At 38.5% G+C, this 27,722-nt stretch overlaps 1 protein-coding gene across 5 annotated transcripts in view; it reads left to right on the top strand.

Moving 5' to 3' along the window:
* The window catches only part of Ark2n (arkadia (RNF111) N-terminal like PKA signaling regulator 2N), an 87,451-nt gene extending 61,203 nt beyond the window's left edge, over positions 1 to 26,248 (top strand). For 3 of the 5 annotated variants that reach the window (XM_070029225.1, XM_070029223.1, XM_070029224.1), the window contains exons 3-5: positions 173 to 355; positions 15,209 to 15,332; positions 23,958 to 26,248. In XM_070029225.1, the coding sequence (XP_069885326.1) occupies positions 173 to 355; positions 15,209 to 15,332; positions 23,958 to 24,147 (497 nt within the window). In that variant the 3' untranslated portion in view covers positions 24,148 to 26,248. Of the gene's footprint in view, positions 1 to 172; positions 356 to 15,208; positions 15,333 to 16,754; positions 16,827 to 23,957 lie in introns of those variants that run through there. The other 2 variants (XM_070029226.1, XM_070029227.1) reach the window with 2 other exon arrangements.
* Positions 26,249 to 27,722: the final 1,474 nt, after the last annotated feature.

The raw sequence follows: 27,722 nt of genomic DNA, 5'->3' as shown, positions 1-27,722 counted from the left end.
CTCAAATTATCTTTTCACCTTTAGATCATGCACAAAATTCTAGATTTATAAAGTGTAGTTTTTCCAGGCAGAATAATATGTTAAGGCAATTGGCATTTAGAGGGCTCTTAATTTCTGAAGTATTTTTCACCCCACAAGTTAGATACAAGTATACATTTTCTTTCCTCCCTAGATGGACCTCCAGTTGTAGCTCATTATGATATGTCTGACACCAGCTCTGACCCAGAAGTGGTAAATGTGGACAGTTTATTGGCGGCTGCAGTAGTTCAAGAACACACTAATTCTGTAGGCGGCCAGGACACAGGAGCTACCTGGAGGACCAGCGGGCTTCTAGAGGAGCTGAATACAGAGGCAGGTTGGTCTCTCCTACCCCTTTCTCTGATGATGTAATGTGCATGTGTCCTGGCAGCTATTTCTCCTGGTAGTGGAGCTTGCTGACAGAGCTGGCCATGTATAATAGACCATTTAGTATTGAAATGATCATGACTATCCAGTCTTGCTTTTTAAAGATTTGGGTAGCATCCCATTTATTTTCCCTAATCAGAGAGCAGGAAAAATAAGGATATGTAAAACAAAGTGTAGGTAGCAGTTAGTTTCAGTAGGGTTATTTCTTGGATTAAAAATGCCCAGCACATGAGAAAGCAACCCAGATACCGAAAGATTCTTTAAGCAGTTCTTCAGACTTTACTCTCTAAATAGCAGTATTGCAGCTAAGATGGTGTACTGTTGAAACTCTCCCAGCAGGACTGTTCATCTACAGTCCTGAAGCTTGCTGGGTGGCAGTGTCTCTATTGATTCCTCCCTAGCAAGTTCTCATTTGCCTTTTTAATGCCTTTTAGTTTCTGCCTCAGATATCTCAGGAGGAAAAAAATCTCTTTGTATTGCATTATTTATCTTAGTTCTGTGATTATTCTTTCAGTTATATTTATTCACTGAGAAAGACACTACTTACACCTTTGAAAACCTTACAGTGTTTGCTTTCATATCTTCTTTGAATATTCTAATTTAAACCTTTTTTAGGCATAATATTAAAGGGGAAGGAATGTGAAAATACTGCTTATATACTATACATTTTCCTTAAACTGTTTTTGAAGGATTATATATATTGATTTTATGTGCTAATTTAGTAACTTAGTCACTTCCTAAAATATTTTTATTGAATATGTTTTATGAAAGTTGACTTATAGTTTTGAACTCTGTATTAAAATAGAACACCACTAATTGTTCTGAATTCCTTTTATAATCTTTGATTAGATTAAAGAAAGATCACTAGTTAACCATCTAATTAATTTATTATGGCTAATTTGAAGACTGGGTTTTATTTTGGCTCTGATTTGATTGCCGATTATGTCTGATCTTAGACCAGTTGTTTTCTCTGAACCTTATTTTGTGCCAGTATTGAGGCTTGCCTCGTTCTCTGGCTTGCCTTTTTCTGCTCCTGGCTGGCACTTGACCACCTAAGGTGCATCTCCAATTATAGATTGATTTTGGTTAATTGGAGATTATTTATTAGCCAGACTGGCTTTGAACCTCGATCTCAGCCTCCTGAATAGCTAGGTTATAGGCATGAGCCAATAGTGTAATATGGCTGGAGTTATTTATTTATTTATTTATTTATTATTGTTGTTGTTGCCGGAGTTATTTATTATTGTTATTGTTGTTGTTGTTGGTAGTGATGGTGTGTGTGTATGTGTTTGTGTGTGTGTCCACGCACGCATGTGCTGTGTCCCTGAGTTTTCTTGCTCAAGATACTCTACCACTTGAGTCACACTTCCACTTCTGGCTTTTTCGGTGGTTAACTGGGGATAAAAGTCTGTGGACTTTCCTGCCCAGGCTGTTTTCAAACATGATACTCAAATCTCAACCTCCTATGTAGCTAGGATTACAGGCATGAACTACCAGTGCCTGGCTAATTTTTTTTTTTAATTTAAATTTAGGTCTAGATTCAGCATATGAGAGGATACAGTTATCTGGCTTTATGAATATGGCTTATTTTGCTTAATATGTTAACTTCAGTTTGATATATTTTTCTTCATGTCATTATTTTATTCTTTGTAAGTGAGTAGTATCCCACAGTAATATGTATATTTATATATACTATATCTAAAATGTGTATGTATATATACATATATACATAATATACAAATATACACACAACATGTACACCACATTTTCTTTGAGCTACTTGATCTATTAATGAGCAGCTAGATTTATCCCATGACTTAGTGGTGTGATAAGCATGGGTATGCTTATGCAGATGGTCTGTTGTGTGCTGACTTGTAATTTCTTCAAGTATATATCCAAGAGTAGTATAGCAGTGTCATATGGTAGTTTGAATTTTAGATGAACCGCTATATTGATTTGAATTTACTAATTTATATTTCCACGAGCAATGTATATCTTTTTCCCTTCATATCCTCACCATCATTAGCCCTAGTAATTTCATTAGATTCAGCCAAATAATTTAAGGTTTGAAGTCTTAAATTTTATCAGTAAAGCTACTAGCATTAGGGATAGTAATCACATTCAGGTTCAAGTATAGTTTCATGAACCAATTCATGAAAAATTAATTACAGAATTCCTGTGGGTATCAAAATCCCAATATGCACATCTTCTGTGTATTTTCAGTCATCTCTGGATTGTTTTTTCTCCCTGGTGCCGGCGTTTGAACTCAGTGCTATGTACTCACTCTGCTTTGCTTGCTTGGCTGGTGCTCTACCACTTGAGCCATGCCTCTAGCCTGGCTTTTTACTGGCTATATTTTAAAGATGGAGTCGTTCAGACTCTTCTGCTTGGTTTCGAATCATAGTTCTCTGGATTCTCTTAAATTTTTCAGTAGCTGGGTTCCCAGGAGTCTTACTTGGGTTACTTAAAATATCTATTACATTATAAATGCTTTGTGCATAGTTGTTATATTGTTTAGGAAATAATACCCAAACAGTGTATATATGTTCAGTACAAATAAAACTTTTCCCCTAGTATTTTTCATTCATAGTGGGTTGAATACATGGCTATGGACCTCCTAGGGAAGTAATAGTTAGTTTTTTAAAATTTAAAACCTGATACTTGGGTAACTGCCACCATCTTTTTTAAGAAATAAAATATTGCAAAAGTAAGCTGGGCGCCAGTGGCTCACGCCTGTAATCCTAGCTACTGAGGAGGCTGAGATCCGAGGATCACGGTTCAAAGCCAGCCCAGGCAGAAAAGTCCGTGAGACTCTTACTTCCAATAAACCACTAGAAAATCAGAAGTGGCTCTGTGGCTCAAGTGGTAGAATGCTTGCCTTGAGCTGGAGAGCGCAGGGACAGCGCCCAAGCCCAGAGTTCAAGCCCCACGACCGACCAACAAAAATAAAATTGCAAAAGTATGGGAGGGGGAAAAAAATCTCCTTTTCCCTTCTTACTCAGTAAATAACCCAAATTTGGTATTTAATGTTTGGTATTTTCATATTTCTTTGTAGCTTTTTGCAAGTGTTGATAATTGTAAATGTGAGACTAGTTCATTTTCTTCTGCCTTTTAATGTTCAACTATATGAATATTCTCTCGTTGGACATGCAGGGGTCCTATTTTTAAATGATACTGTTATGAAGATTTGTCACTTTGGGTACTGGTGACTCATACCTTTGCAATCCTAGCTACTTAGGAGGCTGAGAGATCTGAGAATTACGCTACCAGGGTCATGAAAGTCCATAAGAGTCTTATTTTCAATTAACCACCAAAAATGCCTGAAGTGGAAGTATTGTTCAGGCAGTAGTAGCCTTGGGCAAAAAAGCTCAAGGACAGGCCCTGAGTTCAAGCCCCAGTGTTGGCATGCGCATACACGCACACACACATGCTCAAACGCACACAGAAAAAAAAAGTCATATATCCTGTATGTGTATCTTGGTATATGCATATATAACATCTCTGGGATATAATATATAGAGAGAACATAAGTTTTATTGTAATGTAAATGTATAGGTTTGGCTTAGGATATAATCTCAGTTGAACATTAAAAAAGCCATTTATTTGCTCTCAAAGTCATTTTTACTTAAATATGACAATGTAATTATAGGAATGTAAGTAAAATGTACTATCATCATCATCATCATCACCATCATTATTGGTTTGTGTCTACCAGAACTGGGGCTTGAACTCAGAGCTTTGTGCTCTCCTTAAGCTTCTTTACTACTGGCGCTTTACCATTTGAGCCATGTCTCCAGTTCCACTTTTTTGTTAGTTAATTGGAAATACTAGGCTGGTTCTAAACTTGTTTAATAGCATCTTAAGGTTGGGATGTAACTCAGCTAACACTTCAGTATATGCTAGACCCTGGGTTTTTTCCTAGCACTGGGAAAAATTAAAACAAAAAGCTCAGGAATTATAACTTCACTGGGTGGATAGGGTCATACAAAGAAGCATTAGAGAAAGCAAAGCACAAAAGTGGAGTAAAATTAGCACTACTTTAAAGGTTGTTAATATCATAAGTGAACTAACATACAGAGTGCTTAATACAGGTCATAGCAAACACATGGTAAGTTCCTAGTAACCAGAATTAGGCTACTAATAATTGCTGAAGTAGACTCAGTAAGGAACTGTGTAGTGTGTCAGTCAGTGATTTCTAGTTTATTGTCCTTTCCTGAAGTAGTAGTATTCCATCAACTTTGTCTGAATACAGAAATAATTTAGGGTGCCTCTAAAAAGTTCAAATCTTCTGTTTCTCCTTAAGATTATATTAGTAAGTCTGAAATAGGGCCCAGGAATCTCTTTTTAGTGATAACTCCTAGGTAGCTCTTAGATCCAGTATGTTTAGGAAACTACCATATATCTTTTTGTAGGTGAGAGCCTCACAGACTTTCTTGCCTACTAGTTTTGAACCTCAGTCCGCATATCTCAACATTCTGGTTAGGATTACAAGCATGAACCATTGGGGCTGGCTAGACTTTATAATCTGATCAGAAATATAACAGATCAGAGACAATGTAGAGTCTATTGACTTTTGGAGTTGTATTTTTTTTTCACTTCTCCTCCTCCCAGTTTTAAGTTTTCTGTAATGTTCTTCCTGGAAGAACAAACACAAAGTAGTAATTGACTTTTTTTTTTTTTTTTTTTGGTCAGTCGTGGGGCTTGAACTCTGGGCTTGGGCGCTGTCCCTGCGCTCTTCAGCTCAAGGCGAGTGCTCTACCGCTTGAGCCACAGCGCCACTTCCGGTTTTCTAGTGGTTTATTGGAGATAAGAGTCTCACGGACTTTTCTGCCCAGGCTGGCTTTGAACCGCAATCCTCGGACCTCAGTCTCCTGAGTAGCTAGGATTATAGGCGTGAGCCACCGGCACCCGGCCAATAATTCACATTTTTTTAAAGCTAAAGGAGCAATGACTTAAGACTTGAATCTTTACTTGTAAGTAACTACTACCGTCATCCAATTTGATGCTTTCCTGTCCAGTATATTGCAAAGATGCAGAGCTTTTTTAATATTTTTTTTTTGAGTTAATTTCATATTGATTTTTCAAGGACTGTGAATGGCAAATACCTTCAGATTTCTTCTCCCTTCCCCTTTTAGGGATTAAACTAAATCAAATTTGTTCTGAAGTCTATGGCAAGACAAGGGTCCTTAGATTTAGAGTTTGGACATTTGGGGTAGATACCTATCTGTTGTGATCGGACCTTATTCTTGCTAGATTTCCAAAGTAACTTTCATTTCTTTTGAAGACAAAAGGCCATTATAATTTAGTTATTGTTTTGTTGCTGTGCTCCTACTACTCTGCCTATCTGCCCACCTCCCTATCTTGGTAATTGTTTCTGATTTATTTATGTGTCTGTAATGGGAGGACAAAAAGTTTGAACTTTCTCATAGAGTGAAAGAAGTTATCTTTAAAGATCTACATGGGCTAGTATCTACTCAGAGATAGTCTGGTGCTATAAGATCTAAATATAAATGCTCTGCTTTATTTTTGTTTAATATATGGTAATTGTGGCATTTATGTATATAAATGTATATGTATATATGGTAAATGTGGTATTTTCTTACAGAGCTTGTTTTTGTCTTAGAACTGGAAAAGACAGTTTTTAGACAGCATTTGCAGAATACCAGAGCATTTTTGGTGTACTTATATGTAGGTATTATTCTGCCCTTGGGTTCATATGAAGTTATATAGTGAGGTGGGGTAGGAACAGAAAAGGCCCACAGGCCCCAGAATTTCAAGCTCTGCAATGGAGCTTGAAGGTGAAGGTGGTTACATTGAGAAGAAAGGACTAATGATCCCTAGTCTAAAACAGATGCAGAAGAGACATTCCCAAATGCCTGTTGCAGAGCATAACATTCTTAGTGAATTTGCGAAAGTTAAATTTTCATGTTTTTCAAGTTAATTTTTATTTATTTTTTGTTATTATTATAAAGGTGATGTGCAGAGGGGTTGCGGTTATGTAAATCAGATAAAGAGTAAGTTTCTTTTTGGATGTCACCCCTTCGCTCACTCTCTCCCAGTTTTTCACTCCTGCCTCACCCACAAGTTGTGTGTTTCATTTTCAACATAGTGTCTAGTGAGTAGCACTGCTGCACTTTACTCTTTGTTCACTCTTTGTCCCTCCATTTCTGTGTTCCCCCTTACCCTCCAAGGAGATAATGAACAAACAGGACAAAAAGAAAAGAAAAAAACAGCAACAACAAAAACAAAACAAAAAAAACCCTCTTGTTTCCATTTCCTGAAGTTTATTTTGATAAATATTATTTTATTTGACCAGATAATTTTATTTTTATTTATTTTTTTGTTGGTTGTGGGGCTTGAACTCAAGGCATAGCACTGTCTCTGAGCTTTTTCACTCAAGTCTAGTACTCTTATCACTTTGAGCCTCGGTGCCGCTTCCAGATTTCTGGTGGTTAATTGGAGATAAGTCTCATGGACTTTCCTGCTTCGAGTGGCTTTGAACCACAGTCCTCAGATCTCAGCCTCCTGAGTAGCTAGGATTACAGGCATGAGCCCCCAGCACCAGGCAAGATAGTTTTTATTTTTTGCTTAGCTGACTTGCTATTTGCATGGCTCATTTTCTAATGTCTCTAATAGGAAATGTGGCAAAAATTCACCCCTCCCTCCCTCTCTTTCTTCCTCTCTTCTTTCCTTCCTTCTTGAAGAGTGAAAGAAGTTTCCTTCCTTCCTTCCTTCCTTCCTTCCTTCCTTCCTTCCTTCCTTCCTTCCTTCCTTCCTTCCTTCCTTCCTTCCTTCCTCCTCCCTCCCTCCCTCCCTCCCTGCCTCCCTCCCTCTCTCTCTCTCCCTCCCTCCCTTCCTTCCTCCCTCCCTCCTGTCCCTCCTTCCCTCCCTCCCTTCCTCCCTTCCTTCCTTCTTTCCTCTTGCCATTCCCTTCATTTTGCTTTTAGTTTTTCGCTAGAGTTTTATAGCTTTTGCCCAGGATGATCTTGGACTGTAGTCCTCATGTCTCTGTCTCCCAAATATTACAAGTATGCACACCATGCCCTCCTGTGTAGGAGTTTTTAACATGCACCTGAGAGTTTGGACTAAATACCTTCATCACTGTATCTGTCCCTTATTTTGTATCATATCTTTATAACTAAGTAGTGCAGGGTTTGTAACAATTCTAAGTGCCATGTTTGGATTGCAATTTTTTGTTTTGTGAGACAATCTTGATCATGACCCAAGCAGGCCTGCAACTCACTGTGTAGCCCAGGTAGACCTTGAACTTGAGATCTTCTGAGACAGCTCTGAGTTCTAGGATTACAGACATGCACCAACATACTTGACTTTCAGATTGCAATTTTTATGTCCATAATTACTCTGCTAACATTATTTGGATTGATCTAGGACTGAAAATGGTACAGTAATTACTACTTTTTGGATCTTTATTGGATGAGTTAAGTCAGAAGAATCTCAAATACTGGTTAAGGGTACTTTGTATAAAATTAACAAATGTAACAATGAATTTCATTCCTTACCCATTCTTTTTTTTTTTCTTTTCTTGTCTGTCATGGGGCTTGAACTCTGGGTGCTGTTCTTGAACTGCTCTTCAGCTCTACCATGTGAGCCACAGTACCACTTCGTTTCCTGGTGGTTATTTGGAGAATCTCATGAACTTTCCTCCTGCCTGGGCTGGCTTTGATCCGTGATCTTCAGTTCTCAGCCTCCTGAGTAGTTAGGATTACAGGCGTGAGCCACTGGTACCTGGCCCCCTTTTCCATTCTTAAAAAGTAAAAATGTACTAGTAGAGTGATCCATCCTCCCCTCCCTTGCCCTCCCCTTCTTTCTTTCTTTCTTTCATCATGGAGCCTGAACTCTGGGCCTGGGTGCTGTCCCTCAGCTCTTCAGCTCAAGGTTAGCAATCTCCCACTTGAGCCACAGCACCTTCTGGCTTTTTCTGCTTATGTGGTGCTGAGGAATTAAACTCAGGGCCTCATGCATGCAAGGCAGGCACTCTACCACTGAGCCACCTTCCCAGCCCCTTTAGTGATATTTCTACTTCTGAAATGAGCTTTGGAAGTGTAGGTCAGGATGAGGGGTCACTTAGTGGACACTGATTTTCCAGAAGTACTGATAACTGAAACATGTCACAAAATAGCCCTACCAAATAAGTTAGAATTACACATAAGAATTGTGATAGAACTGGGCACAGAAATGCTTATGAATTAACTGATTCTGTTCTCTCTCTCTCTCTCCCTCCCTCCCTCCCTCCCTCCCTCCCTCCCTCCCTCCCTCCCTCCCTCCCTCCCTCTCTCTCTCTCTCTTTCTCTTTCTTTCTTTCTTTCTTTCTTTCTTTCTTTCTTTCTTTCTTTCTTTCTTTCTTTCTTTCTTTCTTTCTTTCTTTCTTTCTTTCTTTCTTTCTTTCTTTCTTTCTTTCTTTCTTTCTTTCCCCCTTCCCCTTCCCCTTCTCCTTCTCTTTCTCATCAGTTGTGGGCTTGAACTCTGGGCCTGGATGCTGTCCCTCAGCTCTTCAGTTCAAGGCGAGCACTCTACCACTTGAGCCATAGCGCCACTTCTAGTTTTCTGGTGGTTAATTGGAGATACGAGTCTCATAGACTTTCTTTCTTCCGGCTGGCTTTGAACTTCAATCCTCTGATCTCAGCCTCCTGTGTAGCTAGGATTACAGGCATGAGCCACCGGTGCCCTGCCTGTTCTTGCTTTTATATAATTACTATTGTTTAAAAGCATCCAGTGATTAAGAAGGAAGAGTTTGGTTTTACCAATAGTGACTCTTAAAATTTGCCTTTTAAGTTTAATTGAATTCACTTTTTTTTTTTTTTTTAAGGATCAGGGTAGATTTATTTATTTTTAGACCATGTGAGTCCTTTATTACAAGTGACTTTAAGTGCTTGTTGGAGCTCAGCTCCTTGCTTCTTAGTGAGTAGGCACAGTTTAGGGTGTTTGTACACATAAATAGTAACTATTCATGACAGCAGAATTTTCTTTTTTTCTTTTTTTGCAAATTCTTTATTGTGATAAAGTGATTACATAATTTCACAAATTTCACAGTATTGTGGGATAGTGATGCTTAGTTAAAGTCACAAACACATTTTAACTTTCATGGGGCAAATTGTCTATCATGGTCTGTAACATTTATGAGTTCTATGCACTTTGACAGTATAGTTATTTCTTCCACCTCAGGTCATATGTACATTACTTTCCTTTTGCATAGCATCAGCTGTTCCCTCTTTCCCACTCGTTCTCCTCCCATCGCTGCCATTGAGTTGCTTAGTTCATTTTGATCAATGTCCAGTGCAGCTGATGGGTCCCACTGTTGTATGTTTTTCCCTGATTCCCTCTAGTTCTGTATCTTCCTCCTAGTTTTCCTCCATTGTGCACATATATACCATATATGTGATCAGCAGCATGGGGTTATTTAGTAGTGATTCGACTTGATGAGTAGAAGTCCTTTGTTTTTCAAGTCTTGTTAACTTCGTCGTATCACCTTACATTTTGGATTTAGCATCCACTTATCAGGGAGACCATATGCCATTTGTTTCTTTGCTCTTGGCTAACCTCACTCAACATGATTTCTTTTAGTTCCATCTATTTCCCTGAAAATGCCATTATTTTGTCCTTTCTAATGGCTGCATAATATTCCATTTTGTTTAGATACCACAATTTTTGGATCCATTCATCTGTGGTGGGGCATCTGGGTTGTTTACAGATCCTGGCTATTGTGAACAGTGTTGCTATAAACATGGAGGTGCATGTGTCCTGGTATCCTGGTTCCTGTTGTTCAGGATAGATGCCTAGGAGTAGTATGGCTGGGTCATAGGGGAGGTCAATATTTAGCTTTCTGAGGACCCCTCCAACTGCTTTCCAAAGTGGTTGTATAAGTGTACATTCCCACCAGCAATGCAATAGGGTTCCTCTTTCTCTGCATCCCCTCCAGCATTTGTCGTTGGCTGATTTTAGGATGTGGGCCATTCTAACTGGGGTAAGGTGTTATCTCAGGGTTGTCTTTATTTGATAGCAGAATTTTCAAGTGTAAAGACAGAGACTAAGGCAGGTACCAGTAATGTAAGTATAAGTAAAACCATTAATGCATCAGTGCATGACAGTGAGTGAGAATAATCCCCAAGAAGGAACAGGATGATGGTATTGGTGCAATAGAATGGATAGTGTAATTTAGAAATGATTAGAATCTTAAAATTGTGGTTAAGAGTAGCTTCATTTTTAGAAGACTGTAGGAATGCCAACATTTTTAGTGGCTAAGTCCTATAATCCTAGCTACCCAGGAAGCTAAGATCTCACGATTACAGTTCAAAGCCAGCCCAGGTAGGACAGTCTGTGAAACTCTTTTATCTCCAATTAACCACCAAAAAGCCAGAAGTGAAGCTGTGGTTTATAGTGGTGGAGTACCAGCTAAGGGACAGTGTCCAGGCCTTGAGTTCAAACCCTAGTGCTGACACAAAAACAAAACAACAACAAAAACCCAAATATTGTGCATTGCATATACACCTTTATCTCCCCCCTCCCCCTTCCCTGTCCCTTTCTCTCCCTCTCCCTCCCTCCCCCTCTCTTCCTTTCCTCCACTCTCTCTCCCCCTCTCCCTCTTGCCCCCTCCTCGCCTGTTGTGGGACCTGAACTCTGGGCCTGGGTGCTCTCAGCTGTTCAACTCAAGGCTAGTGCCCTACCACTTGAGCCACAGCACCACTTCTGGCTTTTTTTTGCTTATGTGGTGCTGAATAATCGAACCCAGGGCCTCATGCATGCAAGGCAAGCACTCTACCACTGGGCCACCTTCCCAGCCCCTACATCTTTCTCTTTTAAACCAGTATTTCTCAGTACCACATCACTCATTTCTCTATAGTCAGACTTCTTAGAATTTGTCCTGTCTTCATTCCATTATTCTTCAGTTTTGCTACAGTGGCTTCTGCCCTCACTCATGAGGCTCCCCTTTTCAAGGTTCATCTGTGATCATTGTATCTCAGATTCTATAGGGTTCTGTCAGATCTTCTTACTTGGCCCCTCAGTTGGGTGTTATAAACCACATCCTTCTAGAAATGCGTTTTGGTGTCCATGACATCGCACCTTTGTGATATTTGTTTGCTCTGGGCTTCTTTTCCTCTGTTTATAACTTTTAAAATCACATCTAGATTCTATTCTATGCTTCCTTCACTCTTATGAATGATTTTCTTGTCTACACTACTGCTGAGGAGTTACCAAGTGTTTGTTTCTTTTCTAGACCAAAGAGATTTTGAACAGATATCTAACAGCTTGTTCGATGTCTTGAAAACACATTAACAGCTACCTTCTGCTTTCATTAGTATACTATATGGCAGTATATGCTAGTTGCCTCAATCAGAAACATAAGCATTTGTTTTAGTTCCTATGTTCTTTCATTCTCAGCATCACTAATACCACATGTGTGCACACACACAAAATTAATTAATTAGTTAATTAATCCACCATTTTGTGTCTTTCCCAGTTCAGCACAGTCCTTTCCCACCCAGGAAGGTTAAACAGGCTAACTGGTTGACTTGCCTTTAGTTTTCCTGTCTTGATGTCAGTTTGATTTCTATACTTCAAAATGAAGCTCATTGAAGGTAGTAAGCCAGATCATGCCACTCAGTCCTCCATGAAGATCTTCCAGTGGCTTTCCTGTTCACAAGATCAAGCCTAGATTCCATGATCCAAGTTCTGTTGATGTTACTAGCCTTGTTCTCATTTCTCTTTCAGATCCATTTATCCCACATTTCACCAAACTCACCTGAAGGCAACAAAACATTCCTTGTGCTACTTATTAACTGTGCCTTATCCTTCCTGAGAGCTCACCCTCCCTGATCACCCTCTAGCCCGCAGAACATTCATTTTCTATGTAGGGTACTCAATTTTTTTTTTTTTTGAGAGTAGGTTTCACTGTTATAGCATCCCCCGGCTATATATCACTATATATTGCCCTCCTGAGCACTGGGGTTACAATTATAGACTTGTACCATCGTTCTTGAATTCTAAGCTAAGAACTTAATCTTCAAGAAAGACCTCCATCCTTCTAGTATAGATGGTTTAGGGCCACAGTGCGGTGGGTTGTTTTTATGTAGCATAATTTTAGCATGCCATGAACCAGTACTTAAAGGAATATAAAGCTGAAGTAAATGATGAAGTTTGCTTGAGTTACTGAATATGATGGACAAATTGAAGGCTTAAGAAAAAGTCTATCTTTAGTCCCTCCCAGAAGTACAGTTAGAACAATGTGCACCAAGATAGGATGGAGGGAGGGGAGAGTAACAAGGGTCTACATTTACCAATTCTAGACTTACCCAATTTCTATTTTTTTTATCTCTTTTTTTTTGGGGGGGGGGTCTGGTCGTGGGGCCTGAATGCTGTCCCTCAGCTCTTCAGCTCAAAGCTAGAGCTCTACCACTTGAGCCACAGTGCCACTCCCGGCTTTTTTCTTATGTGGTGCTAAGGAATCGAACCCAGGGCCTCATGCATGCAAGGCAAGCGCTCTACCACTGAGCCACCTTCCCAGCCTCTATTTTTTTAAAAACTGTAGACTGAATAAAACTGTTGTCTGGTAAATGTATCTTTGGTCTGATTGCAGGGTACTTTATTAGTGTCCAGTGGCAGGATTATCTCATAGGATCCATGTCAAACTCACGTAGACTAGCACATTCTCAACAGCTAGTTTTATCTAGGAGACATTTTCACTTTTCAGTTCTGTCTTCACATATGTGGATCTTTATCAGTGGAAGAAAAAGAAGTAAAAATAGCAAAGAATTGTCAAAACAAAACAAAACAAAAAAACCCCTCAGCAATCTCATTCAAACTTGAGTGCTCTTCAGTTTTACCTTGCATCTACACTTGTGTGTGTGTGTGTGTGTGTGCCTGTGTGTGTGTACTGGTCCTAGGGATTGAACTCAGGGCTTGGGTGCTATTCTTGAGCTTCTTTTACTTCAAAGCTAGCACTTTGTCACCTGAGTTAATTGTTTTTGTTTTTGTTTTTTTTGTAGTTTATTGGAGGTAGAGAGAGTCTCATGGGCTTTCCTTCTTGGGCCTGCTTTGTACCTGGATCTTCATATTTCAGCTAGGATTAGAGGTGTGAGCCACCAGTATCTGGCTCACCTATATATTGTTATAGTGGTACATGTGATACTTTGTATTGTATGTATTATACATTTCCCCAAATTTCTCCCTCGTGCTACATACAGTAACTATCTTTGGATGTCATAACATTTGCTTCTTTAAATCTTTTCTCTTAGGCGAGACTCTCAGGGAATGGATTTATAGGGTCAGAGAATGTAAAAAAATTATAAAATTTGCCTTGGAACTGTCTCTTTTTATGAAAGGGTTACATTGAAAGGAGATAGGAATCTGAAAGCACAAGATTTTTTAATACCTCAGCAGATTGGCAAGAGTAGTGAGACAAAAGGAGAGTTATGTGTGTGAAAGTTAATTTTCAAGTATAGAGAAATAGTTTTGTCAAAGATGGTGTACGTAAATACTTTTCCTTGTTGTCTTTTGTTTTTTGTTGGTCAGTATGAACTTGAACTTGAGGCCTGGACACTGTCCCTGTGCTTTTTTTTCTCTCTCTCAAGGCTAGTAGTGCTTTATCACTTTGAGCCACAACGTCACTTCCGGTTTTCTAGTGGTTAATTAGAGATGAGTCTCAAGCACCTTCCTGCCCGAGCTGGCTTTGAGCCATGATCCTCAGATCTCAGCCTCCTGAGTAGTTTATAGGCATGAGCTACCCATGTCTGGTAACACATAAATACTTTTTAAATAGTAAATAAAAGTTTGTATCCATTACAACTCTTGAGTTAACTTTGAGGCTTTTAGAAACTCATTCTTTTTAGTTATAACATTCAAGAGCTGTGCACATAAGTTGAATTATTGAAAGTCTTGCTAGAATTTCTAGCTTTTAAAACCATGTATTTTGATGCTGTGTCTTAGCCTGTGTTGGGAGATGTCTCTGTAGCTCACGCTTTCTGTAGGATTGGAGAGAATGTGTTTTACTGCATCATAAAATAAGAACTTTATAAAAACCCTTGTGAAAAAGTTATATGCTTTAGTGTCACAGACTGTTGTGCTTTTCCAGAGTATGTGGTTTATGTCTAATGAAAACTCTGTCAGTAGTGTATACAGGTCATGTTTCAGTGGCTCAGAGCCCAGATTGTCATCTTCTTCTAGTCTTCCCTTTTAGAGATAGTTTGGAGTCAGATTTTGTCAGATCTGCATTCTTCAGAGATAAAGCATGTTTAGGCCTTGCATAAAACATTCCAGTTTAAATATAGTTATTAATGATTGCTTTTATTCTACTTATCCCTTTGAACATTTCTAGTTGAGAATTTTGTTCCACTAAAATGCTAAGGAACAGAGAATACTTTATCTTCTCTAGATGGTTATGCAAGTCACTTAAAAGCAAACTAGAATGGAATACAAAAAGCATTACAGATTAAAATGCAAGGTATTTGAATTTACATAGATATATTTAGATGGAGATACTAATTAAAATATTTTAATTTTTGTTTTCTAAAGAATAAGAATATAGAGACTTTTGAGTCTGTACTTTTAAGACTGCTGTAGTGTTTAATATATGCCATGAGTATGTATTCTGTTCTTTTATAGCCAATATATAGTTAAATAACAGAACACTGCCCCAGCTTATTTGACATGGGTAATAGTTTTGCTGTGGCAAGCTCTTAGAGAGTTATTCTGTTTTCTGTGTTTAAACCTTGATGAGAAATCTGTCAATGAGTTACTTCTGCTGTTTTTGAGAAATTAAACTAGTATTCCTCTCCTTCCCCTCCCTCAGGTCATTTGGATCCAGGATTCCTAACAAGTGACAAGACATCTGGCAATGTGCCACTTAATGAAGAAATTAATATTGCCTCTTCAGATAGTGAAGTAGAGATTGTGGGCGTTCAGGAACATGCAAGGTAGGTTATTAATTGGGAGTATTTTGGCATTTTAAGTTGTGGATTTTACTTTAAGTAGGAAATAAGTGATTAGAAAACAATGGACTTCATGGTATGACTAGCATTGAAAGGTGGGATTCTATCATTTTTTTTTTGGTCTTAAACACTTTATTGAGATAGGGTATGAGCTTCAGAATGTGTTGCATATTGTCTCATATTAAGAGTATCTCAAATTGGATGCTGGTGGCTCATACCTGAAATCCTAGTATTTTAGGAGGCTAAGAGCTGAAGATCATTGTTCAGAACCAGCCTGGGCAAGAAAGTCTATGAGACTCTTACTTCCGATTAACTACTGAAAAGACCAGAAGTGGAGCTGTGGCTCAAGTAGTAGAACACTACTAGTCTTAAGCAAAAAAGCACAGGGATGACACCCAGGCTTTGAATCCAGTACCCAAAACAAGCAAAAATACCTCAGTCATAGATGTATGTGAACAAGAGCTGAGTTTTTAAAACTTTTAGTTTAAACAGATAGCTTGACAGATTTTTCTCTTAAAGCAGAAGTATTGCTGCTTTTCACCTCATTCTTTCTTGGCTTTCATGTTACTTTGAAATACATTGGGAATAAACAACTGGGAAGGAAATATGCATTAGAATCATATCTTTTATAATTAAAAAATTAAAAAAACCCACAGTTGACTCCAGTCAATTTGTTAACAATTTTATGAAGTATTGCATTTTTTAGGGTAGGAGTGAGCCATCTATGGTAATAGGCTAAATCTGGCCTGCCTCCTGTTTTTCTGTTTGAAATTTTAGAACAGTTTCTACCCTTTAATTTGTGACATGTGAAAATTACATGATATTCAAATTTCAGTGTTAAGGTTATGCTAATGGAGTCATGCTAGTTCATTTTGGATATCATCAGTGGCAGAGTTTATATGACCTCAAAAAATTTTTTTTTTTTTTTTTTTTGTCGGTCGTGGGGCTTGAACTCTGGGCCTGGGAGCTGTCCCTCAGCTCTTCAGCTCAAGGCGAGCACTCTACCACTTGAGCTACAGCGCCACTTCCGGTTTTCTGGTGGTTTATTGGAGATAGGAGTCTCATGGTCTCTCCTGCCCGGGCTGGCTTTGAACCGCGATCCTCAGATCTCAGCCTCCTGAGTAGCTAGGATTACAGGCGTGAGCCACCAGCGCCCGGCATGACCTCAAAATTTTAAGATAAAACCATCTAACCATTATAGGAAAAATTGCTACCCATTGTTTTAATATACGTTCATCAGCATTGGTTTTGGCTTTTTCGTAAGTGTTCTTTGGATTCATTCATTTTGTAGACGTGTTTGAACCATTTCTGAACTAACTTGAGTGACTTTAGCTACATTTTAATTAGTTAATGTTTTTTTGAGGGAAGTGGTACTGGAGTTTGAACTGAATGCTTTGTGATTTATAGGTACTCTACTGGTTGAGCCATGCTTCTAGCCCTGGTACTAGGGTTTGAACTCAAGAGTTTTGTGCTTGCTAGGTAGGTGTACCTTTCAGCCCTGCTTCCCAGTCTTTTTTGCTTTAGTTATTTTCAGGTAATGTGTTGGCTTTTTTTTCGCCAACTAGCCTTGAACCATGATCCTACAAATTTCTGCCTCCGAATTAGCCAGGATTACAGGCGTAGGCCCCCACATCTGGCTGGCTACATTTTCAATTTTATGTGAGAACATTACTTTCAAGGAACTTTTTTTTTTTATAACTATGAAGCATCAAGCTGTGATTACTTCTGACCCATTGATTTTAATCTTGGGGGAAATGTATTTTATAGGTGACAGATCCATTTGGAAGTCTCAGTGGTAGTTAATATTTTCCGTATAAAAGATTGTAGAGTTCATAGATTCTGTTGGAGTATTTTCAACTAGTCCTATAACATTTTAATGTAACAGGATTTTTAATGGGGTCTTTTGGTTTAGAATTGAGTAGAGAGAGTCTCACTTGACTCCACTATCTTTCTAAAATTTTTCAGTTGTTTGTATAGAAGCAGCCTGTTAATCTAAGATACTAGGAAGCAGGTAGGCAAGAGACTTTCTTGTTGGTTGCTTCAGAGTTGCCCCTATAGGTGCTTGCATCTCATCTGGAATTTATTTCTTTTACAGGTCTAGGGTTGCAGTTATGAAGTATTGATGTGCTTCTGGCAGGGTTATCGCTTGGAAAAAGGTTTTAGGTTTTGACCAACATCTTTTTGGTTCTAATTTGATTTGCATGTATAGATGTTTTGTTTGGACGTAGTTGTCCTATTCTTACTTTTGCTTTTGATATTCTACATTGCTATGAGTTTTCCAAGAGTTTTAAAATTCAGACTTGGTCCTTGAGTTGTTCTCTTTGGGATTGTGTTGCTTTGGTTTGTGTTGAATGTCATTTCTCCATAATGGAAGAATTTTTTTTGACTTTTGCACTCAGTAATTCTAGTTCTGATATGTCTCCCATTTGATAAAGTTCTTTTTCTTGCATGCTAATATATCTCTCTGTTCTTTTATTTTGGATTTTGATGTGTCTACTTAGCATCTGTTTCTTGTAGTCATTGATTAGAAAGCATGTTTCTGAACTAATGGTTTAATGCATCCTTTATGGCTGCCTTATATTGCTGTGGTGAGCTCCTGACATCTAATTTGTTATCATTCCAGATGGTCATTGTTGGACAGTCGAGTTTCACAAGATGTTCCTTGCTAGTAAGATGAAGACTTTCCCAATCTCTCTTGTTCTTCTGTGTCTATTTAATTTTACCTGAAGTTTATGACTCTCATGTCAATATTTTTTCTTGTACTTAGTCTTTTTTCCTGTTCTTTTACTAGCCTTATTGATAATTTTCTTAGGAAGAAACATGCATATACTGTAGTATAGATCTTTCTTTTATGAGACAGGTTTTTTTTTGTGTGTGATAAATACCCAGGGCTTTTGGGAATAACCAGATTCAATTAGTGTGTTAATCCTAAAGTCATTATTGTTCATGTTGGTTTGTCCCTCAGCAAATGAAATTGACACAGAAGGTTTTGTATTTAAGACTTAGAGCTCCATCGAGCCAATTGTTAACATTGACCCTAAAAAATCTAGGGAAGGAGACCTAGATTTCATTAAAATCACAAAGTTTTGTTTCATTTTCAGTTAGAAAAGTAAGTAGGAATATTTTCTAAGAGGTTACCTTCAGGCTCTGTGAACAGAGCAAAAATGATTATTTTTAATATTGTTTTCTTAGACTTAGTGAGCTAAGTAACTATATCAAAAACTGTTCATCAGAGCATACTGTTTTTCTGTTTTGTTTTTGTTTTTTCTTTTCTGTTGTGAAACCTTTCCTGTATTTGTTGAGGTAGGAACTTTTTTTTTTTTTTTTTTTTTAATTTAAAAGTAAAACCAGGGAGGTGGCATGCATGTGTAATCTCAGCACTCAGGCAGATGCAGGAGGATCTGACGCTCAAGGCCAGCCCCAACTACATAGCAAGACCCTACCTAAGAAAGAGCAAGAATGGGAGAAGAAGGACGGGGTGCAGAGGGACAGGGAAGAGAAAGCCAAAAGGACAGAACACCTTAATATATTTATAGTTTGTTTCATGCCTATGCGTGTTAATGCTGCATGAGAACAAAGCATTAAAACCCTGCTAGAGCTTGGCACCAAGGGCTCATACCTGTGATCCTACATACTCAGAAGGCTAAGATCTGAGGATGATGGTTTGAAACCAGCCCCGGCAGGAAAGTCCATGAGACTCTTGTTTCTATTTAGCCTCGAAAAAAAGTTGGAAGTAGACCTGTGACTCAAGTGGTGGAGTGCTAACCGTGAGCAAAAAAAAAAAAAAAAAAAAAAAAAAAAAAAAGTTTAGGGACAGTGCCCAAGCCCTGAGTTTCAAGCCCCAGTACAAGCTCCAAAAAACCCCAACCCCAGCAACAAAAAACTCCCCACTAGCTATATGTTCTCCTACCCTACTCCATCCATAAGACAGACAAGCATATGGGATAAGGTATGCAGGTCTGCTTTTTATCTTGCATAACAAAAGTTGAGCACAAGGGACAACTCTGCAGGACTTACAGCAATGCTTGTCCTACTTCTTCCTTTTTTTCTGGTGAATTCTCTATTGTTATACTTGCCTTATTAAAAATAGTTGAGCCGGGTGCCAGTGGCTCACACCTGTAATCCTAGCCACTCAGGAGGCTGAGATCTGAGGATCACGGTTCAAAGCCAGCCCAGACAAGGAAAGTCCGTGAGACTCTTATCTCCAATAAACCACTAGAAAACCAGAAGTGGCACTGTGGCTCAAGCGGTAGAGCACTGGCCTTGAGCTGAAGAGCTGAGGGATAGCGCCCAAGCCCAGAGTTGAAGCCCCATGACGGACCCCCCCACAAAAAAAAAAAAACTCGGAATGTTTTTCCAGTACCATTCTATTTATTGTACTTTTAAAGCTATTTATTTATTTATTTATTTTTGTGGTATTGGAGAATAACAATTGAGCACCACCTTAGTCTCTTTTGGCTCTGGGTTACTTTTTAGTGTCTTGCTTTTTGCCTCAAACTATAATCCTCCTACCTGTGCCTTCAGAATACCTAGGATTACAGGAGTGTACCACCATACTCTACTTGTTGGTTCAGTTGATAGCCTCAGTTTTTGTCTAGGTTGACATCAAACACAGATTCTTCTTGTCTTTACCTCCTGAGTTGCTGGGTTATAAGCATGAGCTACCTTGTTTGGCATCTGGCAAGTTTTTGTTTTTTTGTTGCTGTTGTTATTGCTGGATTTTTATCCTGTACTTAAAAGACAATGTGTAAAGTAAAGCTGGGAAATATAGTTCAGTAGTAGAGCACTTGTCCAGCAGTGTCTAGTACTTGATCTCCAGTACTGTCTCTCCCCTCTCTCTGTCTCTGTCTCTCTCACTCACACGCACGTGTGTGTGTGTGCACACACACGCACACACAAATGTGCTTTCTATTGCGTGTCTAAGGTTAAAAAATGTGCAAAAAGGCTGGTTCTGGTTTTCTTCTTGTACCTACTTCCTATCATTTTGTTCAGAGTGATTGACACAGTTAAGTCATTAAAAATTCAATGTTCATTGGCTTATAACACAACGACTTTATAATATTCCACTGGCTTTATAGCACATTATAGTGTGAGCTTTAAGTTTTGCACACTGGTCATCTCCAGCAACCAGCACTCAGATCAAGAAACAGAAAGTTCTCTTGTGCTACCTTCCTCTCACAAATTTTCTTTTCTATTTCCCCCTCCTGTAAGTACTATCCTGACTTACAACAGGATAGTTTTGCTTGTTTTGGTCACAAATCTAAGTCACTGATGACTGTAGAGGTCATTCATTTTATCATTTCTTTAATCCTGACATTTGCTCTAGCAGTTATTTGAATGGTTAGAAGCAAGTGTGGTTGCCTAAACAGAATGGTTATTCTGTTGAGTAGTGACGTATTGTTGTGTAGAAATAATCATCCAAAACTTGACTTCTAGTAATTGATTGTGGCACTTCTGCCTTTGAGATCTCTGGACATGGATTTATCTTTCAAGGGAGCTCCCCACCTCTGACTGATTCTCTTTTGGGAACTATCCTCTTATTAAAGCTAAATAGGGCCAACATAGCTTTGGACCAGAGAAGACTATCACATGCTTCTGAGAATCTCAAAATTTGAAGAGAAAGAGACTTAGAGGGTTGGGACTTGTGCCATCAGTCTTACATTTTTTTCAGAATACCTAGTGTCTTCCTAATAATTCCCCATTTTTGTTTAAAGTAGCTTAACATGGTTTCTGAAAACTAGAATCACTTATAACTACAGAAGTAATCTATTTAGATAGTTGACAGTGCCTTATCTCTTCATTCTTCTCACCTACAGCCCTTTCTCAATAGTAAACTTGATCTTTAAACCTCTCATTCAGTCTTCTTCCTATACCAGACACTATAGGATCTGTTTTGCTTTTATCAAATGCCCTTTATCAAATGTCCTTTTATCAAAAGCCAAGCATAGTTTAGTACTTTAAATATATTATAGTCTGAGGAAGGCGTAGCTATGTACTGGAAAATGACCCCTTTAATGGAGGTATGATGAGATCCTTTTTAAAATCCCAATATTATAGTGTTATTACTTAGGGAGCAATATAGAGTAACAATTGGGACTATATCCCTTTATTACTATGAAGATATTACTAGAAATTCTGTGAAAGATTGCATTAACTTTCTTGGTAGCCAAGTTTTCCCTGAATTTTTTTTTTTTGTGGGGGTCCGGTCATGGGGCCTGAACTCTGGGTCTAGGCGCTGTCCCTCAGCTCTTCAACTCAAGGCTAGCACTCTACCACTTGAGCCACAGCACCACTTCCGGCTTTTTTCCTTTTGCTTATGTGGTGCTGAGGAATCGAACCCAGGGTCTCAGGCATGCATGGCAAACGCTCTACCACTGAGCCACCTTCCCAGCCCCTTCCCTGAATTCTTAATGCAGTTCTAGCCAGCATTACTTCAGTTAGTGTATATACAGATGAGCTTTTGAACTCTGGGAAAACCTTACTTTGTTAATTTAGGTCTGCTTTTGTATTCTGTTGATATCTTGATATGTTCTATCTCACCAAAAAAAATCCTTCACACACTAAGAAGGTGACAACATAATATAGAAAGTATTGAAGCTGAAACAGACCTACCTTGAAGTTCCTTGGCCTACTATTTCACTACTATAAGCAATGTGACCTGACCTGAGCAAATCAACCTCAGCCTCAGTTTTCCTTTCTGTAGTGTGTGGATAATAACCTCTATTCTACCTCATAGATCTGTTGGAATTGTCAAAAGAGGTAATAGATATAAAACTGCAATAAACAGTATTCTGTTGTCAGTCACCAAATTGATGTCTTTTTGTTGTTGTTGTTGTTGGTTGTAGGGCTTGAACTCTGGTCCTGTGTGCTGTCTCTGAGCTCTTCAGCTCAAGGCAAGCACTTGAGCCACAGCACCATTTTGGGGTTTTCTGGTGATTAATGGAGATAAGAGTCTCACAGACTTTCCTGCCTGATCTGGTTTTGAACCACAATCCCCATATATCAGCCTACTTAGTAGCTAGGATTACAGGGATGAGCCACAGGTACCCTGCTCAAATTGATTTCTGTTTCTGGCATTTTTCCATGAGTACATGGTCACTTAATCTGATCTTGATGGGTTGGATGGTTTTGGGTTTGACATTGAACTTTATGTCCTTTATTTTAATGCTCAACTAGGTAATCTTTGAAAATGTAGTATTCTCTGGGTTAGTAGCTGTTTTTCATGTTAACAAATGTTAACAGGAACAAATCTCCACTCAGAACAAATCTGTGTTCTTCCCTATGCTCTGCGGCCACAAGGAGATCCACTCCTTAGACTCTTAGCTTTCAGGCTAGCCTTCAAAGGAACAGGGCATTTTCCTGGGGGCTTCAACATCTTTGGACAGTTTTTTGTTTTGTTTTGTTTTGTTGGTCATGGGGCCTGAACTCTGGGTGTTGGCGCTGTTCCTCAGTTCTTCAGCTCAAGGGTAGTGCTCTACCACTTGAGCCACAGCACCACTTTGTTTTTTTCTGCTTATGCAGTCCTGAGGAATCGAATCCAGGGCCTCATGCATGCAAGGCAAGTACTCTACCACTGAGCCACCTTCCCAGCCCCATTTGAACAGGTTTTTTTTTTAACTGATTCTTGTTAGTTGCTACCCTTTGTTCTTTTGAACCTGGTAATGCAAGTAGTTTTAAACCAAACTTAGACATCTCCAGAGACCATGGTGCTCATTTTAGAATAATTTTCAGAACAGCTGCTCAGGAGCCACTATAGTAGTTTATGTGATGAAACTTGTGCCACTTGTTACTTCTCCCATATGCTAAGAGAGTACGAGTCAGTAATTTGATGTGAGCGTAAGTAGCTTGAACATCCTGTCTTCCTCTCATGAGTCAAAACTCTCTGTACTTCTTGTAGAGGCTCACACTTCTATTGTTTTACTGCAGCATTCAATTCAAGCTGTCAGTATTTCTGAAACAATTTTTTCCCCATTGAACTCTTGGTGTGATTTGTCAGCAGACAAGTCTTGTCCCTATCAAAGGTCCTTTTAGGGAGTGCACCCACCTTGTTACTTTCACTGAAACAAACAGGAGCAGTTCTGCTGAGTGAACCTAGTGTTTCTGTTATGACATTTTCAGGAGAAAGGAATCGATCCTTTATGCAGGACCAAATACTTACAGACTTCTTTGGTTTTACTGTCACTTTAAAAGTATTATTTACCCAAATATGTTGTAAGACAGATTTTACTTGTTTTATTTCATTTTCATTTGTTACAAACTAAGATCCAGTAAATATTTCCCTGTTATGAAGATCATAGAGATTTAAATGTGTCCAGAGAAACATCACCTAACCCATTGTTAGTGACAGAGGTAGGCACAACTCAGGAGCTGATTGAGACAAGGCTCTCAGCCTTATTACAGCTGAAGTGGGAGAGAAATGAAAGGATAGTGGTGGTACCTTTGAGGCAGACAGACATGGATGAGGAAGAGGAGAAGGGTTTATTGATTGTGGGTTTCATTAAATTGCATAATTAGGGCTAGTAAAAGTATTTTTCATTACAAGTGTGGTCATATTGTCTTGTATTTTTCCTCTAGTGGATTAGCTATACTTTTTCCTTTACTCAATTACAGGTGTGTTCATCCTCGAGGAGGTGTGATTCAGAGTGTTTCTTCATGGAAGCATGGCTCTGGCACACAGTATGGCAACACCCGGCAGACACAGTCATGGACTGCTGTGGCTCCTCAGCAGACTTGGGCTTCTCCAGCAGAAGTTGTTGACCTTACCTTGGATGAGGATAGCAGACGTAAATACCTACTGTAATACAATGTCACTGTGTCTCCTCTGCACTGTTCCCTTTCACTTCCTCTTCCTCTTTGTGACATGGAAGTTCATTGTCATAGCTTCAGCTTCAGAAGCTGTTTGTGGCATTTGTAGAATTGAAACTCATGGAATCCCTATTTCCCTCCCTCCCTCCCTCCCTCTTTTTTCTTTAAATTAAAAGAAGTCATTTAGGAAAACAACTTACCACAAAAAATAATTTCTTTTCACTCATTAAGAACATATAATAATTACTTTTTATTAAACACCTTCATTTTGTTTGGTGACCTTAAAAGGTCACCTTCCTTTTGAAATAGTACTTTAATTGCCAGGTAAAGTGTATTTTAGTTTTTTAATCTTGTATTTATTTTTTTCTGTAATGACAATATCCAGAATTGACCACTATCTACCCGCTCCACAATCACTCACCTTAGGGCATTTGCACATGTCATTCAAGTCCATATGGGCACTTGTGGGGCATGTATACTTAAAAATAGAACACAGAAGTGTTACAATTCTTCTTTTTTTCTTTTAGCTTAAGTATTCTGACTTCTTTCCTGACTTTGTACCTGGTTGACTTCCCACAACACAAATAATTGGCTTGCTGTTTTTGATTTCTAATACTAGAAAGGTGACTTAGTGGTCTCCTTGTTGCAATAATTCATAATAACTCTTTGGAAAATGTCTCATTTGGAGCAGAGGCATTTTTGGAAAACCTACCATGAGGTTTCCTAAGCATCTGAAGAGAGTATTGAGAAATCAGTGGGAAAATCTCTTTCCCTTAAGCTTTTCTCCCTGGTTTATCCAAATAACTGGAGAATATAGAAAGCTATTACTTAGGAAAACTATGAAAAGTTATGTGATTTATGAAGCTATAGGCACTTGCAAATCTGAGAGGAAAGTGCCTTGTTTCGTAGCTTGTCTCTCCATAAAGAGTGTTTAACAACTGTTGAACTGGACCTGATGCTGTATTCGGACATTTTTCTCCTCTATCTTGTAAAGTATATATACTATAAGAGAAATCACAATATAACATAAAAAGTCAGATGCAAAGCACATTAATGGAACTGTAAGTCTTATAGATCTAAAAGGAATAGCAAAAGGTAGTAGAAACTTCAGGGAATTAAAGAAATGCCAGCATAGGAGTTTTGTGGCATTAGTTGCTACCTTTTTTCCTGTGACATGTTGTAGTTACTAGTGAATTATTTTAAAAGCAATACCTAGAATTAGACACTATGTATTCTGCACAGGGAGGAGTGAAGTATTTATTGGCTCATAAGACTTCACCTTTTTTTTTTTTTTTTTAATGTTTGGGTTTGCTTTTTTTGTTCTTTGTTTCCATTGTTACCATATGTCATTGCTCTGGCCTTGTGCCTCTCTTCCCAAATGCCTTGGTGGCTCTTCCTGATCATAAGAGTATGAGAACTACTATTTTCTGTTTCCATTCAGTGAACACATACTGACCAAGTGCCTGCTCTGCGTAAATACTATGCAGGGTGGGCACTGTGGAGGCCGCTGAGATGAATGAGACACAGCCTTGCATGTGCATGCATGAAATTGCCTGGCTCTGCTTGCCTGGCCTTTTCTTCTTTTTCATAGATAGACAAGTTTATTCTTTCCTGTTTCTTTTCTACATGTTGCTTCTTCCATGGGGATGTATTCGAGCATGTGTTCCTTAATCTTCTCTGACAGAATCTCACTTGATCTGGCCTCTGTTCTTCACTAGTGCTTCATTTTTCCCTCTATCTACTTCAAATGAATCAGGCATACAAGGCCATGTATTAGCACATCGTACATCATTCTCTCACATGGCCACAATCCTAGATGGAAACCAAAGACCCAGAGGCCAGAGCCAAGCAGGACCTTCTTAAGATTTACTATTGGTATATCCTTGGGCCTTCACAACTTGATTTAGGATTAATTTATTGAGTTTTACTGTTACACGTACATTGTTTTTTACTTGAATTAAAATACTCAACAAAGCAGAAATGTATAATTTCTGGTCTGTGTTTTCCAGGAAAATCATTGGTAAGAGAGTAGAGTGGAGTATATGACTTGAAGTTTTTGTAGTTTATTTCTCATCCCCCCCATCCCCACCCACCAATATCAGGACATAGCTCCATTTTAAAGAATGTTTTTGTATTACCTATTTTCATGTTAATCGTGTATTTTGTCCAATCCTATGCAGTGGATGATTGCTCATGACATATTTTCTTTAGTCCTTAGTAGTCACCCTCTGAAGAGAAAACTTTTCAATGTGCTTTGTGCACTGTGGATTGGGGACAGAGTGGAGTTACAACTGAGCTCTTTTCTGGCCTTTTAAGCTTTCATATAAGGCACTTTTCCCTTCACTTCTTTTTCTAGTTCCCTGTCTATCTGGCTTGATGCACCAGAACAGAGATTTAGGCATTAAGATATGAAAAGAGATGGAATGCAAGGAGATGTTAGAGACAGCTTTTTCCCATCTTATATTGGGACTTGTTCGCCTAGTAACTAAATGAGAGTATGTTCCAACTCTTCTTTCATTGCTGTACTCAGAAGAGAGCAAGATGATTTCAGGCAAAGTGTTAATGATAACATTCTGTGATATACGACTCCCATATTTGAAATTTCTTTTCAAGGGATTGCTTTCTTAGCCAAAGTTTCTTATTTGGTAGCAAAAAGAACTAATTATGCTTCCAAAGGACATTGTTGAAAATAATATTTCTGTGGTTCATCTGGGTCATAGATTGGTTTATGACACCAACTTGGTTAATTTTCCTTCCCATCCAGTTTGAAAAAACATCATCATTATAACTGCCCTGTAACTTAAGGTTGCTGCTCTTCAGTTTTTTTTTTATTATTATTTTGATCATAGGGGTCTGATTAAATAGACTCCATTATATATAACTGGGTATCCCATAAACTGCTTTGTCATCAGTTGTGAACATGAACCACCTGACTTGTTAATTTAGTCATTAGTTCATCTTTTAACAGATTAGCATCAAGGGTAACTTAACAAATTTGTTGCCTGCTTTTCATACTGTGTCACAAGGTTCTTGAAAAAGCCTGGGACACACTTTTGTCTTTTTGTTTTAACCTTTTCTTTTTGAAGGCAGAGTTGAGCTCCCATTCCTGTTCCCCAATATGTGTATGATGTGACTTCCATGTATATAAAAGTGATTGCACCCTAACCAAACTTCCTCCAATTGTGCACTGTTTGTTTAAAATAATCACATATTTTAGTCCAGTACTGTTGTTATTTTTTCCATTTTATTTAAAACACTACTTACTCTTTTAACAAGTTTTAAAGGGTAGTGATCTTAAAAAAAAATCACTGGATAACTAGGAATTTTTTTTTTTTTTAAGAGCACAAAGGTTGTTGAACCTTTTGCTCCACTTACCATGAACATAAAATGTCAGCCATTGTATGGCTAGGAACCAATGCACTTGGTGGTTAACAGATCTGCTGTTGCTGGCGTTTGAGTATGAACTTGATGCAGTGACGACAAATCATTGCTTAGAAGTAATGTTTTCAAAATGTGCAACTCTAGTTTTAAAATGAAATTTGGTTCTTTACATTCATTGTTTAGTTTTTG

This window comes from Dipodomys merriami, unplaced genomic scaffold (assembly GCF_024711535.1).
Source record: "Dipodomys merriami isolate MVZ:Mamm:240054 unplaced genomic scaffold, mDipMer1.0.p SCAF_2, whole genome shotgun sequence".
Classification (NCBI taxonomy): Eukaryota; Metazoa; Chordata; class Mammalia; order Rodentia; family Heteromyidae; genus Dipodomys; species Dipodomys merriami.
Note: the sequence above shows the minus strand (reverse complement) of the source record. Positions and strands in the feature narration are given on the sequence as shown.